Source organism: Parasteatoda tepidariorum, chromosome X1, assembly GCF_043381705.1.
Source record: "Parasteatoda tepidariorum isolate YZ-2023 chromosome X1, CAS_Ptep_4.0, whole genome shotgun sequence".
NCBI classification, from domain to species: Eukaryota; Metazoa; Arthropoda; class Arachnida; order Araneae; family Theridiidae; genus Parasteatoda; species Parasteatoda tepidariorum.
In genome coordinates, this window is record NC_092214.1 from 29,863,680 (window position 1) to 29,876,926 (window position 13,247).

The following is a 13,247-nucleotide window of genomic DNA, read 5'->3' on the forward strand; positions in this document are numbered from 1 at the left end:
AACATTATATATATATATATATATATGTGTGTGTGTGTGCGTGTGTGTGTGTATTAAAGTTTATTTTTCGTATCTCACAATTAAGGTGATTACTGACTGAAAATTCATCTTCTTTAAGGATTCTATTAATATATTTGCCAAAAACACTTTGTTTCTAGAACACTTAGCATATTTCTACATACTATTATTTTGAAATTAAGTTTTTTTTAATCTTCTGTAAGTTTTGACTTTTTTTTAACATATTAACGTGGTCGCATTAAATAAATTTATAAGTGAAATTTAATTCTAGAACAAGCGAATCATCTGCTAGATATTTTAGTTAGAGATTTATAGTATTCAATTCACGCTTTAAGATTCAAAATATTAAAAATACCAGCAAAATTATCAAGTAAGGTAAGTTCACGAATTATATGAACAAATGCCTACTTTTCTAAGTGCTTTAAATGAAGAATATCATATAATTCAGTCAAAGGGTTTGGAATATATTATCTTTATTATTGTTACGCATAGAATTTACCTCAATCCCTTTTTTACGAAAGACCCGACGAAAGATGAAGTCACTGGGGCGATAAGGTTATGTCAAACATTGCCCTTTTTTAATGAACATAATGTTTTGTACTTAATATTTGTAAATTGTTACATCCTCTGCAATTTTAATAAGAAGTTAGACTGTAATAGTAATGAGCAGCTTAGACCTGCTAACTGCATATTTCAAAAGAATTTAAATCTATCATTGTCATTATATATTTTATTAGCTTCACTATGAAAAAATGGCTTTTCAAAATTGAGCATGGTTCATGTAAAAAATTATTTTTATCAATTATTTATTATTTTATTTATTAAAAATATTTCGAAAAACAAGAAAAACAAATGTTTCCAATTTTAAATTAGTTTTAAATTGTGTAACTTTAAATTATGCAATTTTCAATTACGAAATCTGAAACTTGAACGAAATCGGTTGAATTGAGATAAGAAGTTTAAAAAAAAGCCGTATTTTTGATTTCTCAAAAATTATTACCCGATTATGTTCAAATTGTGAATTTTGTCATTTAGAAATGCATAGCTCAAAATTAAGTAAAAACTTGTTCAAACAAGAAGTAAAAATCTACAATTTAAAGCTTTTTCGGTATTTATATAATTAAATAATAAATAATTATTAAAATTTATTTTTATAATTGTGCCAAAGGACTACCAAATACCAAAGGACTAAAAGATGCGTATAGGACTTCTCACTTTTTGAGGTCATGCCAACTCTCATTTAAACGGCAAATTACTCAAAATGAGTACATGATGTGTCATTGCGGTTTCCACTTTATAAAGTTCACTAACTTCCCCAGCACTGGGGTGTGCATAGTGCTTTTGCTACAAACCCGGAAAAACTACTAATCTCCTGCTATTGGGCCATTTTTTTCAGGGAAATACATTTTTCTGTTCTTTTTACTGATGAATATTATACGAAAAAGACAAAATGTAAGATATTTTTATTTATTTCTCGTACGAATACAGAAAAGTAAAAAATAAACATAATTTTACCATATAGCCTTCTTAAAATCTTAAGCCTTAACGTTTATTTAGCGAACATGTGTGGGGGACAACCGGTTAAGTAATCTTTCTTTTTAAAAAATTCCTTCTATAACTTTCAAGAATTCTGCCTCACAATTTCAAAAATGCATCTTTAGTTAACCATACATCTACAATGCCCCCTTATATTCCTTCTTAACAGCTTACTATTAAAAGTACAATGGTGTAGAAAGCTATTGCACTTCATTTTATTTCTTTCTTGCATCTTTCAAAAACTCTACGTTCTTTAAGCAAAAGTAGTATACTCTAAACGTGTATTTTAACCCCTTAACGATCGGTTAATTTTCAAGAAAATGGACATAAAAGTGCCTATTTTGCCAAATACACGTATTTGATTAGTGCTGACATCTAATTTAAAATAAACTAACTAATTACTCTTTCCTTTCAAACACGTTAAAAATATCCTGGTAATGCCACCTGGTTTGCAAAATGAGAAATAAAATGTTTTTCTGGGCAAAAGAAATGAATTAGTTTTATTCTCATTGGCGCGTTACTACTGAACACTCCAGCCTGGAAATTTCACGGGAGCGAGAAATAAAGGGCAAAACCTCACTCCGTCATTTTCACGGGAGCGATAGTTGTTCAAAATAGAGGAAAAGGGGTGAATGCTTCTATTTTATATTTTGTAATGCTATTTTAATGTTTATTAATATTTGCTTATAACGACAATTTATTTGCTATCGTTATAAAAAACCTTTACTGTATTCCATTAATATTTAGGTGGGGACGTATCAGACATTGAAGATATCGATGGTGTAAATATGTGGTCAGCACTTTCCCATGGTGATAAATATTCTCCCCGACAAGAGGTTCTTTTAAATATCGATCCCATAGCTGGTTATTCAAGTTTAAGAAAAAGAGATTGGAAACTACATTTTAGTGTCTCACTTCCAGATGGCAGTGATTGGTATGGTCCATCTGGATTAGAAGATAATAATAATATTACAGATTCAATTGATGACTGGGTGTGGAAGAATGGAAGTATAATTAAGGATATTTTAGTTGATTTAGAACAGTGGCTAATAACTGAGAATGATACTTGGCGACAAGATTCAAGTATAGTCTGTGGGGAGAATTTTTTGCCTGTTTCGGGAAAGTGTGACTTTACAAGTGGACCTTGTTTGTATAATATAACAGATGATCCTTGTGAATATAGAAACATAGCACACTTATATCCCGAAGTAAGTATATCGAAATATATATAAATAAAATTGATTAAACATTTCTTTTGAAAATACCTACAGATTTGATTAAAAAATTAAAGGGTTTCTTGAGTTATACGAATCTAACTATTATAGTTACTATTTTTCTTACAGAAAAATATCTCTCTTTTAATTCCAGAATGATCTAGTTTAGAGTATTTATTCACAAAAATGTAATAAGACAAATTATATAAGGAATGCGGAGTTTCAGTACGCCATTCATAAATATGCTACACGTGTGTCATTAATCATTGATATGCGAATGCATTTTTCCCAACCATATATTATTTGTTTAGAAAGTGAAAAATTTCAGTAATGAGTTATATCAAAAGAGGTAACACGCAGGAAATTTAATAAGAAGTTTGAACCAGTTACATTATTCTAGCGCAACTTATCACTGAAATTTCTATCGTCTGGTCATTCTTTTGAGATGAGCATAATAGTTTTTGTACATTTACATAGATTTTCGTTGCTCTCTGATCGTAAACAACCTATATCAGTTAAAATTATTCAGAGCTAAGTTGTTTACCAGTAAATAAAAAATAATCTACGATTTAAAATAATACCAACCAAAACATTAGCGTGGAAACTCATCTGCTTTTCTTAAAATTAATGATCGTAGGTAAAAAAATAATGATGCTATGGAAATATTTAGAACCTTATTTTCTGAGTTATCATCTGATATAATTTAAGTGATCATTTGTTTGAATTACACTAAGTAACAGTTTTTTTACCACCAACAGTAGTTACACCAGGTATTACAGGTAACAATTTTTTTTGTTGTTGCATTTATGCCAATACTTGATATTCCCTAATTCGGTTGTGGGGATTTCAAATTTGATTGAATAAAAATGCAAATTTTTTTGAGAAACATCTTTAGTCTTTTTTTGTCATAGTGTAAGAGCTTAAAAGTGTTATATAAAACAGGGGGGGGGGGAGAGTCGCATAAATGTTGCGACAAAGTTCTAGAGCAGTTAGAGTACATCATCAAGATTACAACTGCATAGAAACCTATGCTCTGAAATGTCGTAGTACGTGGCTAGGGGCATATTCCTACAACGACCTGGACAGAAAAAAGCAGACCATAATAAAGAAGCGCTCTTAGCGGAGTATGATGATATTTCTGGACATGAGTTTCCATGCATTTTTAATCCTGATGATGTAGGAAAACTCCCCTTAGAGTTTGTCGCGGTATTTAAGCGACCCCCTGTTATATATAATGTTTTTAAACTCGTACATTTCGAAAAAAATAGACTAAAAATTGTCATTTTAAAAATAATAGTAATAAAAACTAGAGCTAGGAGAGAGAAACCAATTGCAGATTTTTAATCAGCAATATAATAGTATCTTACATTTGTTAAAAAATCTACAACGGAAAATTTTTTTTCCCTAGCATTATTCTCCATAAATTTACATTCAACTATCAGATTTTAAAGTTGATTGAGCCCTAAAAACTATTTATAATAAACTATTTATCCCATTGCTTCCTATCTTTCAAAATTTTCGTTAAATATAAGAAAGTTATAGCTTTAAAACTACAAAATAAAAACTAACTTGAGTTATTTATTTGTTTATCTTTTTCGTGTGCGCGGCATTTTCTGTGACGAAGAACGTAATACATCTGTGCCAGCCATAAGAAAGAAAATTGAAGCAGTGAGAAATTTCAACTTTAATTTTGATGTTTTTTCTTCAAGAAAACATGACCATTAAGTTTTATACTATCAAAAAAATCGGATTCTTGAACCATTATTCAGGTAACTTGAACTATAATGTGCAAATTTTCTGTTACCTTAATAAGGTGTTATACTGCACATGTTCCAGTTGAGCCACATTACCGTAATATCAAGTTTAAGGGGGCTTAATTTGCGTGTTTTAGCTTGGCACCTAGTCAAAGTTGAAGCAAATTTAAACGGTTCAAAATTATCCAAAATCTGTAACAGTTTAAAGATCAATACTATTGAGGGGATACTGTTGCGAAGAGTGACGTAAAGTGATTAAAATACTATATTTTGCACTTTAAATGATTCGCTGTAACAATTTGGTTTTTGAGAATAAAATTGAAAATTACTCAATTTAAACATTTTCTGTACAGTATTATAGTGTAGACTTAGCAATCGTATAACAGGAGTTTAAAACTAATCATCTCACTTTCATTTTTTCTGCAATTTTTTTCGTATCCACATTTTCTTGTTACTAATTTTTTTTTCTATGCAAGTTGTTGCAAAATTACCCTTCTTAAATGTCACACTTTCTGAAAAAATCACCTTTAAGCAGATTTAAAAAAAATTGATAAACAAACTGGAAATGACCTTGATGAAATTCGAATTTAGAAAAAAATGTTTTGCGTTCAATATTTGTGCATTTATTTGTGCATTTTAATCTTAAAGAAATGGAATAATTTATTTCTTTTACCTCTTAAAACCCAACGTCCAATATATTGGACATTATTTGGTATAATATTGTCGCTTAAAATTATATTTTAAGATAATTTCTTCTGGTCATATGTCTTTATAAAGCGATTGTCTATGTTTTTAAGTACAATGAAAAAACATAAAAAAATTAAGACATTCGATTCAAGTTACCTTTTAGATAGTTTTATGGCATATATGAGTTAATCTAAGTTTAATTGATTTTTTTTCATGTGATAAAAGAGACACATAAAAATATCCTACAATATGCAAAAACTTCTTTATATTTTTTATATACTAACTAAAAATAATTAAAATGTTTAATTAACTGAATTATTTGAAAATATTTTATAGCATCAATGAGTTTATTTTATTTTAAACTGCTTATTTCTTGGTGAAAATCGCATTTTCTGAAACGCTCGTGTCTCAGGAGGTCAGAGAATTTTTCCAACAGTTTTCGATTTTGTTAAAGGGATGTTCAACTTTACCGGTTATAAAACTGACCTATTGAAGAGGATTTGATGCATGATGTAATTTTGGTAGTATTATCTATTTATTCGTCTTCTAGTTTTCCTTTTTGATGCTTCGATTCCTAGCTAACCCAAGCTTAGTCTGTTGCTCATAGGGCGTAACGATTTCCCCATTCAGTTGAAGGGATTAATCTTATCTGATTGATGAATTCGAAATACATATTTTTGTATGGTTTAACCTGTAGGAGTGTGTCTATAGTTGGAACTGGAAAAGGTTTGTGTCCTTTAAAGAAGCCAACTTTGATTAAAATGTTTATTGTAGATATTTAGTTTTAAAAAAAATCATTATCAGAAAATCATTTTTTTTAGATAAATATTTTGAAGTCAACCATATTTTCCCATTCTTTCATTACCTTTCCTGAAATTTCCCAATATAGAGAAAAAGAATTTGAGCATCACTGAAACTATTTAATAGGAATTTCTGAATTTCATGACGATAATAAAAATGACAAAAATGTAAAATGATTTTTTTTAAGCAAACTTAGCTGAAAACTTCATATTTATAGCATTTTTATAATTCGATATAATTTTTTTTAAATATATTCCAGAAGAGCACAGATTCAAAATTCTACGAGGAAAATTTTGAAGTGCCTGAGCTATTTAAGGATAGCCAAGGCTTATTCCATCCGTTTCTGTGTCAATTGATGTATATACTGTAGCAGTATTTTGTTTTTTGCATGAGGCTTAGAACGTAAGGGAAGGGGGAGAGGTTTTTATAAGCTTTTAGCAAAAATATTTGCTACATTTTTTGACATAATAAAATTTTGAATTTCACTTTATTTTATAGTTTTTAATGTTTGCAAAAGTTTACATCGTTATTTTTTTTACTTGCATTATAAACTAGCTTTTTACAATAGTGTCCGAGTTGGAACAAAATTCTACTTGAGGACAGTTTGACTGACTACACTGTAAAAAAGGATTTCTCAAAATTCTGCAAAAATGTATCAAAATAGCTCCAAAATAATTACAGTCGAATATGAAAACCTAACTCAAAAAAAAAATTTTTTTTAGCTAAACAATTTTAGCGAAATAAACAAAAGGGACATTATAATTATCGATCAGCTGACTAAGCTATTGAGACCATATTTTCCAACCCTTTGTACCATTGAAAGTGGCACTTGCATCCCAACTTATCCTTTGGCCAAGTTCTGGAGTAAGGTGTCCACCCTTATCTAAAATGGGTAGAGCATCTTACTAAGAAACCGGAAGTGCTAAGTTCGAATACTGTTGGCAGCGACCAAACATCTCTCTCACACGTTTCTCCCACCACATTATTTTTGAGATTTATAAATTTTGCTCAAAAAGGAGTATATGCTGTTTCAATTTTGAGCAGGTCACTGCTCTCACTAATGAATACATTGAATTCTCAAATTTGACTGTAATTGTTTCGGAGCTATTTTGACGCATTTTTGGTCAATTTCGGGAAACCCTTTTGTACGGTGGATGAAAGAGGCATGAGTTATCAAATTATATTGAGTAATAATTGCATGGTTAAAAAATGCTTCAGGCAATAATTACATGCAAACAAATATCAAATATTTATTTATTTATGAAAGTAACAAGGCTTAAATGAAAAATAAGGAATCAGTAAATAGAACTATCTAGCAATTCTATATTTTGCTTTTTTGTTTGTTTCTTAGCCTTCTTTCGTTTTTTAAAAGTTTTTTTTTTTAATATTTTCCTGTTTTGGACCTCTTATCGGTTTACCCTTTGACATGAGTATCCATTGAAATTTTTGAATAGATCCGATGAATCAACCTGTTTTAATTTTGTAAATATTATTAAAAAAAATACGCATTAAACAGAAAGTAAAAATGAACAATGAGCATACTAAATTTTTAAATATTACTAATATGTAGAAATATGTAGAGTACATGGAAATTAAACTTTTCCTATAATGTTACTATTAAAGGAAACAGGAGAAAAGAATATGCTACAAAAATTGCTTATGTAAAGAAAAATTATATCACATACGATTTTTCCATAATTTTAATACAAAATAGTTGATTTACAGATCGGATTGATACTATGCTACAATTTGGGATTTATCAGCCAAATAAATATTTAAGCGTGAAAAACAAAGGTGTCACATATCCCCTATGGTCAAACCTCCCATATTTCCCATACTCATAGGAAATGATATCTAGGTACAATGATAAAATGCATAAAAAAAACTGTGTTTTGAAAATGTCATTGAGATTTTCAAAATTGCTCTACTGATTTCTAACAGTTGCATAAACCACTAAAATTATAATAATTTTTTTCTTTAGAAATCTATGGTTTTTAATTAACGACTTTAACTTTTGAAAAATATAAAGATAAAGCATATCACTTCCTTTTGGACATGCAGACAATGACCACAATTCTTATGTCTCTTTCTGACTAAAATTTTGGTTAAAAATTTTCTGCCTGCAAGGGGTTAAAGTATTGTATGTAATTGATTTTACAGCTCAAGACGGGTAAAAAAGGTGTAAAAGAGTCTTTTTCTATACAATAATATTAATATTTATTGGATTACCATAGCCCTTGGTACCTTATTATGCAACTTGTATTACAAATGTCTTTAAAAATCTTATATAATTGATTTTTGATATTTTCAGATAGTGGAAGAATTGATTGTTCGTATAGAAGAATTAAATACTACATCACTGCCAATTCAGTCAAAAGATATTGATCCAATGGGAGATCCAATGTGCCACAATTTTGTTCATGTACCCTGGATGGATGATGATGAAGAAAATAACTGCCTTATATTTTAACAAACATTGTATCGAAACAAATTCTATTTACATTTTTTGTTGATTTTTCTATAAAGTTCAAATTTATCTGTATTTCCGTTCTTTAAAGATTATTCACTCTTGTTTGATGCTAACGAATTTCTTAATGCAAAGAATGGTGAAATAGGGCAAAACCAACTCCCTCAGCTTTAAATATAAATAAAATGAACATTCATAGAGGTTTTCTCTCCGTGCATTTAATGATATGTTTAATTAATAATATCTTTAGTTAGAAAGCGTTTATGTATTACACAAATATTATGTTATTTTTTATGAATTTCGAAAAATAACGAACTGCCTCATGGGTAGTAAGTAGTAGTAAGTAAGTAGTGCCCATTTTTCATAAGCAATTATAAAATTGAGAATAAAACTACTTAAATTTTAAATAAATTACTTGTTTAGCGCAAAAATAATTTTTTTACACGTTAAAAAAAAATCTACTTTGAAAAGTTGACAAAGTAGCATCCGAAACTACCAGAATATGGTGAAATTTACCGTGTTTTTGATTCTATGGAAACACCAAAAAGCGCGATAATTTTTACCAAAGAGCTTTAGTAATGACTTTTGGTAAAAATAGCAATAAAATACAGTTTTATTATAATGCTATTTAGTTGTAAATGTTGTAAAATTTGGTAATTTTATCATGATGCATTAGAGCATGGCATAAAAGCTATTTATTTGGTTAAATTTGTTTTTCAGTTTTGTATTTTCACTAAATGTGTGGTAATAAGAACTATAATTTTGAAAACCAGAATTTCCGGTAAACCGTTGCCATGCTAGCAAAAAAATTATAAAAGAAAGGTCTAAATGCTGTAGATTTTTGTTTTATACCAGAATCATAGATTTTTTTATTAGAAATGTCTTCTATACAAGTACGGTAATTTTTAGCAGGTTCTTTTTTCTTTGTGTGGAAACAATAAACAAAAATGTTTTTTTCCCTTCTAAAATATTTTTTACATCAACAAATTAACACAATCACTCTCCAACTACAATTTAAATATCAAGGAGCATAAGTAATTTTGAATTTTGCTTAGAAGAACTAATTGAAAAATATGTGATTTAAGAATAGAAATCACAAATGAAACTTTGATCATGTTATTTGCAGTGCTGCAGACCTTATGTGCTCATCCTTTATAGAAGAGACACTGTATCTGAAATCACAGAAATTTTGAGTTGGCGTATAATTGCAAAATATTCTGTCTTGATCTGCTTACTTTCCATGTCCTCTTAATCTGATGACGACGAATGCGTTTTAATGCAAAATTCTTCCGAGGAAGAATAATTTTTTTAACCCATGCTTTTACACTCGTGTCCATAAATTAAGGATTATGCCAGCTCAGGCAAGTAAAGGTTCAGAAACAAGCAAAACGTGACTTATTCATAAAGCCCATTTATTAAACAAAAGATAAAAAAAAAAGATGGTGTATGTTTGATACCATTTATAAAAACTGCGATTTTTGCTCCCTGGAGCAATTACCAAAAATATTTCCTTTACATATATTTAAAAATTGCATGGTTGATATGATGGTTAATACATTATATGTCTCCCATATGAGGAAATACAAATCATAAAGCACCTAGACATGCTAAGTATCAAATTATTTAGCTGATCTTGGGGAATATTATGAATGGAAGTGCATGGGGAATACTCTCCGAATTTCCGGTATACATGTAGGAAGTGGTTGACGGGTTAGCTATACATCGACCTAATATGTCTGGGAATGCTGGCCATTCCATACGGGTGATATTCTCAGATTGAAAGCCTTCGTTTGCAATGTTTTCTCGGTGAGGACGGATGTTGTTATCATTCAAAAACCTAAATTCTGGGTTCATGGAGCCCAAAACAACCGTACATGTTGTTCCAGAATGATGTCCAGATAAATTTAGTCTGTTGTGGTTCCGATTTGAACAAGCAGTTCTGTTCTGGAACTCATAATTCCACCCCAAACGAATAATCCTGTACTACAGTAACGGTGTCGTTAAATGATGTTGTCTTGTTGGCAACAGGTACCTGACGGTCTCCACATGAAAGTCCGACGTGAATCAGCTGCAAGCTAAACCTAGTCTTGTTGGAAAACATCACACAAGCCCACTGTGACGTAACGTTGCATGTTCTGTAGTACTGCAGGCAAATCGCTAGGGGCAGGTAGTTGTCATGAGCGGAGCGCATTTGACAGGACAGGGAGGGTATGAGCCAATATTTCCTAAACATATATACACGATTTGCCTAGAACCTGTGATACCCGTGGCTGCCGGTAGCTGACGAAACAGGTTGGATGTCATGCTCCGTCTGCTTCTTCTGGCTGTTACTGTTAAAAAAATCGATCTTCATTCGGAATTGTAACTCGGGGGGGGGGAGTGAACTGTACTGTAACGTCTACTGACGTTTCCATCATCTTGGAACCGTTGCCAAAGCATAGAGATGACACTTCGGTAAAATGCTGGCACTACTCGATCATGTTTGATGTTTCGGTTTTATTCGAAAGCTCCATTCAACAGAAAAAGAAACTTAGACTATTTTAAACATGATTCAAAACTTTTATGTTGAATGTTTGAGTAACGTTTGATAGAGATGTCCGTTGGCTGCCAAATCAAGGGCTTCCGGTTCGTTGTTGGATTCTCTAACTACCACAATTGTACCTCCCATTCCAGGGAGAGGCTAGACAACTTTATTTAGTGGTCACTGCAATGACAGACTAATTTCCAATTTCCAAGGTACAAAGAGTTGAAATTTGGAAAATAAGATTACTATAGTTTAGTCAAGAAATCGGTAATTTTAATTTCAATTTTTGCTAATTTCGCTATATCTTATAAATTTTTCAGCGAATGGAATGTATGTCACGATGTGTCATTGTGGTGACCACTATTTAAAACTTCCTAACTCTCCCTGGTCTGGAGTTTTAACTATGGTGAATAGAGCATCCTACTACGGTTCCGGAGGTTCTTGGATCGAATCCTGCCGGCATCCAACGAACTTGTCTGACACACGTTTTTCATTCCACGTAATTATGATTTTGGAAACGTCGCTGAATGACAATATGATTAAAACCAAGTATTGTGAAAATGAAAAGAATTTGTTATTTTGTTTTTTTTAATATTTTAAACGATACTCCATTACTAAATTGTTTAGATTTATGAAAATTTGCAAATATTAAAAATTATTCACCGGTAATTACCATCCAAAGTTGAAAAATTTCGCCTAAGAGGTGAGTTTTTGAAAATATTTAATGTTTAAAATATTTGTTCCTTTAAAGTCGAATGTTGAGAGAGATTCGAAATGACATAGCATAACAGTATTATCCCTTAACAATAAATAAGTTATTGACCCTCTGTTAAATGAGTAGTAGGAATAATTTTAACTCCTAGTAAAGCATTCCGAAATAAACTTAACATTCTGAATTATTATAGATTAATAAATGTACTTATGATCAATCTCATATGAATATCATATGAATAACAAAGTAATCTCATACGAATATGAATCAATCTCATGTTCAATATTATTCTAATGAAAGGTATTCAGCTATTAGTTTGTTAATGAAGTATAGGTATTGGTAAAGTTTGGGTAAGTTGGTATAATGGCTTGGAAGGAAAAGTTCATTTTTACTAAAAAAATAAGGTTATACAATGTATATTTTGCATTCGTAAAAGATGTAAATGAATGCCGTACTACTTTTGAAATAATTGCTAAATTGAAAAAGTGGTTTTTCGGTTTTGCGTTTAGCGATTGCCTCGTTTTTGAGCTTCACATTCTTGCCCAATAGACCTTACAGGGAATCGGTAGGCAAAATATGGCTAAATAGTTCGGAACTTTCATATTCTCACGTAGATTTTATTAACGCCAATATTACTTTAAACTAAACTAAAATAGTTTCAAAAAGGCAAAATATTTTAGGAATGTTATTGACGCTTACATCATTTAATCAACTTAAAAAAAAAGACTTACAAGCATGCAAATATAAAATAATATTAAATATTAGCCAATATAAAACGGCAATATATGAATCATTTAATTGCGAACGTTATCGCGATTACTAAAAAAATTATTAAATTAATATCATAACTACACAGAGAAAGAAATTCTAGTAAATTACCGTACTTTATGGTAATGACATTTCTGATAAATAAAAGAATTCTGGTTACTAAAACCAAATTTTACGGTATATAAAACATTCATTTGATAAATGTTTCATTCATATTGTAACGCTTAACAGAAATTTTTGGTTTTCAAAATTATAGTTTTAATTACCACTCATTTAGTAAGAAATACAAAACTGAAAGCAAATTTAATCCAATAAATAGTTTTCATGCCATGCTCTACGGTATCATAAAAAAATCATAATATTTTTAACCGCATTTACCAAATTTCATCGCCTATTATAAAACTGTATTTTAATAATAATTTTACCAAAATCATTACCAAAAGCACTTCAATCAAAATTTCAGAGCGTTTTGGTGCTCCCATAGAGAGTTATATTATAAATAAGAAAATTTTATTCTGTTTTGATAGTTTTGACTATACTTTTTTCAGTGTGCACTCAACAATATATCTACAGTAAACCAAAAATAATTAGCTATCTTACCGCATAAAGATTCGAATCATCAATTACGCCTAATTATTTCATTATGTTATAATATTGCATTAGGTCGTGACTTCCAGTACAGCGAACATAACTCATAAACTACAATAAAGGTAAAATATGTAATAATGATTCAAATTTTCATGAAAAGGTTGAGAATAAAAAGCGA

At 30.1% G+C, this 13,247-nt stretch overlaps 1 protein-coding gene across 1 annotated transcript in view; it reads left to right on the forward strand.

Moving 5' to 3' along the window:
* The window catches only part of LOC107457152 (arylsulfatase B-like), a gene marked incomplete in the record, with an annotated part of 33,140 nt that extends 24,588 nt beyond the window's left edge, over nt 1–8,552 (forward strand). Inside the window, 2 exon segments of the mRNA XM_071187417.1 lie at nt 2,302–2,762; nt 8,322–8,552. Coding sequence (XP_071043518.1) covers nt 2,302–2,762; nt 8,322–8,480 — 620 coding nt within the window.
* Nucleotides 8,553–13,247: the final 4,695 nt, after the last annotated feature.